The 6,750-nt window shown below is 39.7% G+C and overlaps 1 protein-coding gene across 1 annotated transcript in view; it reads left to right on the forward strand.

Annotated features, from left to right (window-relative positions):
- The window catches only part of GNAQ (G protein subunit alpha q), a 215,548-nt gene that overhangs the window by 195,530 nt on the left and 13,268 nt on the right, over window positions 1–6,750 (forward strand). Inside the window, exon 5 of the mRNA XM_019517425.1 lies at window positions 3,449–3,602. Within this exon, the coding sequence (XP_019372970.1) occupies window positions 3,449–3,602 (154 nt within the window). The remainder of the gene's footprint in view (window positions 1–3,448; window positions 3,603–6,750) is intronic.

The following is a 6,750-nucleotide window of genomic DNA, read 5'->3' on the forward strand; positions in this document are numbered from 1 at the left end:
TGGAATTTAAGATAAGGAAGGAACTGGGATTTAGTAAAACATGGTCCAGCTCAGGGTTGCAAATGGCAGTGGTTTTATTTAACAGGGGAGATGGTGACACAATGTCTTATTGGTTCCCTTGCACCCACACATGCGCGCGTGCACATACACACACAGTGGCAGCAGGGGTTAGACAGGCTTGGTGCAGGGGCTGAAGTCCACTGAAGTCCAGGAGGAGAGAGAGAGACAGAGAGAGAGATTCCAAATTGTAGGAAGAGATGTGCAGGTAATACCTACCTATCCAGGCTGGAAAGGGGTCCTTGTCAAGTAGATGTTGTCCAGAGGGGAGTCGCTGGCAGGGCCTCTGGGTGAATAGGTGGTGTGGCATGGTCACTGCCCCTTTTGATAGGGGCAGACCTTGTGTGACCCTAGTGACAGGAGGCATGCCCAGGCAAGGGTCAGCCCCTGGCATACTGAGCATATGTGCTCCATGTAGGGAGGTGCAGTTTCAGGTGTCTGTAATGGTGAGAGTTGCTGGTTCTGCAGGGTCTTTTGTCTTTCAAATGCTGGTTTTGTCTCTGTTCCTGGGTGAGGTCTGTGGTTCCTGGATGAATCAATGCAAGGTGATGGTCCAGTCGTTACAGGCCATTCGGTAGAGGCCTACTACCATTGTATTTCAGTCATTTCCAATCACACTCATTCATCAGGGAACCAATTTACATGGGAGGGATACGTAACTCATACAGTTGCGACACACAGGGGATGCCCGGGCAGAGGACACAAGATGGAGACATGACATATAAAATGGAAACTTAACATGACTTTGGTTCACTTACAAACACAGGCCTAAACCATACAATATCCATATGAAACAATAAAAATCAATACAAAAATGATAATAATACAATATAAAATAGTGGATACAAAACCAAAAACTTGCTACCAAAATAAAAATGTTTAAAGCTTATCCTACATCTTAGCTTACTTATACTTATCTATGGGGAACAGAGAGGGAGAGAAAAAGTCAGAAATGGTTGGGGAAGGGGATGCAATAAAGATTAAAAAAAAAAAGGAAAAACTGGGGGTTTTGCTACACTTTATTTCCACCTCAGTAGATGTCCATTGCCTTTCTGGGGTTACTTGATTCATAGATACTAAATTTCCAGTTCTCTCCCCAAACCTCACTCTAAGCCAGAAAAAATAAATATTGTTCACTCTAGACATGTTAAAAATATTATCCATTTATTTGGACATAACAAAATTTTCTTAACATTTCCTAAACTGTTTGCTGGATTTGTGGAAAGAGATAAAGGACAATCTACCTCCAGTCAGTAGGTTTCAGATTTCATCATAACGTGCTGTCAGATGGGAAAGAAAAATGTAGTAGTCCATACACACCTTCAGCAGCGTCAGGCTAATTGACTAACATGGCAACCTCTGAAATATATTGAATAGATATCTGGCATTTAGCCATCTACAAAAGCTGTTTCAGTGATGTGTAAGACTGTAACAGCAAAACAAATGTGTATGGTACCTTTCATGCCCCAGCAATATTTAATTGCTATAAATTATGTTATACGTCAGGGTGTGTATTTTATATCTTTTATATTTGGGTACTTTAGTGTATATTTCTTCTAGTAATTTTACCATTTATAGTAATATAGTTTTGTACATGTAGAAATAATAAACAGGAGATTTAGTACAAGACTTGTTTTAGGCATTACTGTTGGTGTTGACTTAGTCGGTGTGCCTTTTGTATTTCATCTGGCTTGGCATCTCTTTCAAAAAGAAAATGAAAACATGTTCACTGTCTAATAACCATATTTGCAGAGCATAATTTCCTGGAGTTTTCTTGGAACAAGGATCAGAAGGTTATGCAAACAGGCATATTTTGTCTATGTAACACTGTCTTGTGAATATCAGAGAGAAGCTTCTGCATTATTGTCAGACAGATGGCTGAAAACACTGTAACTCCCTTTAAGAGTCCTACCAAGAGCAGATAACTCAACCCCACATGAGTAATTGAAACACCATGTTTTCTGTAGACTTTGCTCATTAGGGAGTTTTTAATAACTTTTAAATGTATTGTGGAAGTAGAACATACTGTTAGCCTACAACCCAGGCTCTGTATCTTTAAACACCAAATTGAGTTATGAATTTTAAGAGTGGGCTTAAATTTTAAATGATGAAAAGTCGTAATTCAGAGATGAAGTAGTAGTTTGTTGATGTCAGATTTAAGTGATCATTCAGTTCCATCTTTATGAAGGCCAAACTGTGAAAAGGATATCAATTTAGTTACTCTTGTGAGTTATAAATTGGGATGGGCAAGATTTGTGACAAAGTCAAAATGCTGAGAAGCACTATAGTCTAAGTTATTAAAGTACAGACAGTCAAAAGATTTTGGTTCTATCCCCCACTCTGCCAAGGGCTTGATTAGTGGCCTTGAGTGAGTCATTTAAACTTTCTAGATTAAATCCCGTCTCCAGTTAAATTGATGGAAATCAGTGTCTTTTACTCCAGTGAAGCTGAGATTTCCCTGCCTCTTTTCCCTGTCTAAAAGCAGAAAGTATTTATGCTTACCTAATTCACAGCTGTAACGTTTAATCAAGTATTACAGTGGCTGGAAAATTCCATGTAAATAGTACGAAAAGGGTCAGCTATCAATTTCAGCAGAATGTAATCTTTTGTAAAAAAAAAAAGTCCCTAGTTTTCATGCATATGAAAACAATGCTTCATAGCTTCAAAACAGTGCAATATTCTCTGAGTTTCCAGATAGGCAGTTCAGTGCCTACACTGATTCTCTGCATAACTGAGCAATCATAAAATCAGTAGGATTTATCCTTTGTGTTGCTGCTCTTGAAAACCTTGTTCTGTGAGAAACTGTTGAGAATAGTGTCATTTTTCTGGTGCTGCTCTTGTCTGAATCTCTGAGCAGAAAATGAAGTAGATGTTTAATCCTCGTTAACCAAGTTGATGTGGAACACAATATCTATTGACCTGTACTGACCTCAAACCCTTAAAAACTTTTATTACCATTTTATGAAAACTACAATACAAAGGGTGGTTAAGCAGTTGAAGTTGAAATGCTAGATAAATGAAAGGCAGAAAAATGAAAGCAAAAGATAATTTCCTTAATTCAGCACTTGGAACTTGTTCTGGTATATTTGGTTTCTCTCTTTCTTCTCACTATCAAGAGCTTGCAATGCTAAAGTCATACATGTGTATGGTATGACTTTGTCACATCCTATTATAGTTTTTATATTTACACCCCATGTTTTTAAATTAATGTGTATTGTATATACGTTTGTTTTTGTAAAATGGGTGATTTGTTTAAACAGAAATTGCGAGTAAAGCAATAAACCCTACCCCACAACAATTAAATTCATGAGACAGAATAATTCAATTTAGAAAATGAGCACAACTAACATGTTTTATGACTACATAACTTTCTCTTTGTGTTTTATTCCAGAACCGAATGGAGGAAAGCAAAGCACTCTTTAGGACAATTATCACATATCCATGGTTCCAGAACTCTTCAGTCATTTTGTTCTTAAATAAAAAAGATCTCCTAGAGGAGAAAATTATGTACTCCCATCTAGTTGACTACTTTCCAGAGTATGATGGTAAGTAATTGGATCATCACACTCCAGACCCTGTTTTAATAGCATTTGACAAAGCAAGCTGTTGCCTATGAAAACTTATGCCTTTGTGAACCATTTATTCTCTAAAGGTACCACCCTGCCTGTTCTTCTGTCTAACTTCAGACTAATACAGCTAGCTACCTCTCTGTACTCCAGATACTGAACATACTCCAGAATATGTTTACTCTGCCTTGCTGACATATGGGTAAATAGCATTATCTGAAAGGCAGACACAATCTCCAGTACATATTGGTTAGAAATGCATTCAGTCCATATTATACCTATTAGCATGTAAAGCAGTGATTTATCTACCAGTGTTTACAGTCGTATTACAAATATGTACTGATGATGTCAAACAGTTAACTGGTAGGTGGGTAGCTAAGGCTGTAATGATTTAACAGAGAAAAAGAGAAAAAATACACATGAACACAGCAGTTTTGAACATCTCTAATTTTCAAATATAGCATTTAAACTTTATTTTAAAGTGGCTGTTAGATAAGTGTAAACAGCTGCACAGAGTTGAATTACAAATCATGAATTGTGATGTTTCTATAAAATGTGCATGAGTTAAGGCTGTGGATGAAATCCTGATTCCATTAAGGACAGCCAGCGTTTTGCTACTAATTTCACTGAAACTAGGATTTTGTCCTACTCCATCACTTGAGGTAGAAAAGGTACCTAGGTGTTTTGTGACATACAGTTTTACATTTGACATTCGTGAATTTTTGCCATTGGAATCCTTTGATGTTGGGGAAATATTTTTGTGTTATCACTGCACTTCCAGCCTGGCCTGAAAATTGGGTGCTTTTAAAAGCAGGTCTTTTTCTAGGAATTAAGGATTATTTGCTGCTGAACTTTTCAACAGAGGTATAAAATATACCGCTCTTCTCTCCAAAATATATACATTTCCCTACGTATTTTGTAGAATACATTTTACTTGACTTTTCAGAGCAAATGAACTTTTCTTTAAAGCTGGATTCTGAAAAGAATTTATCATAAATTCTTTTGGGGCTGAAGAAGACTGCTTCTTAGCCAGCCCCCAGGTACCACGTGGTCTAAAGCAACATCCAGAGTAACAAGCTACTAACATTGTTGCCTCCACCTTCTCCAGGTAGCTGAACATGGAAAAGGGGAAGCACTGGGAGGATAATAAGGCAAACTGGAAAGGAAAGCCCCAGACCGCTGTGGTTTTAAATGCGACCGTAGGCCAACTTGGGCTGGGCAGTTCTCAAGGGTGAGGGACAAAGATATAGAGAAGTGGGGGTGCGTTATGGTTTACTTCCGTTTTTTGTTTTGATTTGATAATGTGTTTTCCTTGTAGGGAAGGGGATAACAAATGGGTTTTGGAGACAGGCACAGCTACCTTTTGAGAGGAGGGATAGTAAGTGAGGCAGGGGAGGCAGGGGAGTAGGAGTGGTTTGGGATGGGACTGAGTACATATGAGGGGAATAGCTGTTTCCTTGAATGTGGGTTGGGAAGCAAAGCTAGGGAGGGTGGGGGGGGACAATGCCTTCTTTGGTCAGATGCAAGGGAGCAGGTATGGTGGAGTAGATTGCTTTTGAATTTGCTTTCTCTCTCTAGGAGTGGGGGGGGTGTTTGTTCTTTTTCAATATTTTATTCTGTTTCTATTCTTTTTCTCTTCTATTGTTAAACTGCCCTGAGCATTTTTGGAAAGCATATAAATCTAATAAAGAAATAAATAGGAGCTTTTAAGTAGTTCAGAAAGCTTTGATATGAATCCTCCCACCTTTTCACAACTTCATTTTCATAAAGAAAGCTCCTTCATTCTAATTTTAGGTCACTTCTGTGAGATTTAATGTGCCTATGCCAGAAAAGATAATGCTGGTCACATACTAGTTGCTAAGGCAACTGTTTGTTCTGCAAGTTTTCCTAAAGCGAAAGTGGTGTTATTTAAGGTTAGCTGAATGGAGATTTTGGTAGGAGTGCAAGAAGTCTTAGGTTCATCTGGTGAGCAGACTGAAGGGCTGAATACTTAATGTAAAGGCTCCATTGTTCCAACTGGAATTTAAGCAGCAGGTTAGACTGCAGGAAAAAATGGTAATATTACAAAGAATAATAATATTTCCCCTTTTCAGAACAGACATCAGTGTTAGGCAGAACCAGGTTCATGATTTTAGGATCTTGAAAGGTAATTTTAGTCTAGTAAGTCGTCTTATTCGTTCAAATTTAGTTTAGTATTCCATTGGTGTTGGCTTCTAATCCTGTCTATTCATAAGGTTGCCCAACACATTCTGTTTTTTTATTTGCATCTTGCTTATAACTTTAGCAAATTTTAACCATTCAAGCTATATTTTCCCCGCTGCGGTTTGCCTTAGGCTTTCTTTTTTAATTCTTATTTCAAAATGGCTCAGCTGTTCCAAGAATGAAACTAGCAAAAAACAAGCTAAATTTTCTTATACATCCTTTTAGAGCATGATCTTTTTCTCCATGTAGATCAGAAAATACCTTCTCTTTTTCAAGTTCCTATTCAGATCCTATTCAGTTTTCTTTTAGGCCATAATTACCAATGAAAAGTAAATTAGATTGTGACCTGGGGTGGGGTGTGGGACAGAGCCACAGGCAGCTCACCCCGGGGGTGGGGAGGAGAATGGGGGCAGCTCCCCGCTGCTGCATGCACTCTTGGGGGAGGCCATGAGCCACCTGGGCTCCATAGGGGCCATGTGCCACCTGGATTTGTGTGTGGGGCAAGGGCAGGCTGTTCGCTGTGGGCTCAGAGCCAGGGGCTGTGCCAGCCTCTTCTCAGCGGGAGGGCTGGGTCGGGGCTGTGTTTGGGGTGGGCTGGTGGGGGTAGTTCATAGCTTCATAGTTTCTAGGGTCGGAAGGGACCTGAGCAGATCATCGAGTCTGACCCCCTGCCATGGCAGGAAAGAATGCTGGGGTCAAACGACCCCAGCAAGGTGTACATCTAGCCTCCTCTTAAAGACCCCCAGGGTAAGAGCCAGCACCACTTCTCTTGGAAGTTGGTTCCAGATCCTAGCCGCCCTGACCGTGAAGTAGCGCTTCCTGATATCTAGGCTAAATCTACCCTCTGCCAGCCTGTGACCCTTATTTCTGGTCACTCCTAGTAGTGAATGGGGGAACAGGGACTTTCTCAGTGCCTGCTGGTCCC

This window comes from Gavialis gangeticus, unplaced genomic scaffold, assembly GCF_001723915.1.
Source record: "Gavialis gangeticus isolate Ggan-Ray unplaced genomic scaffold, GavGan_comp1, whole genome shotgun sequence".
Taxonomy (NCBI): domain Eukaryota; kingdom Metazoa; phylum Chordata; order Crocodylia; family Gavialidae; genus Gavialis; species Gavialis gangeticus.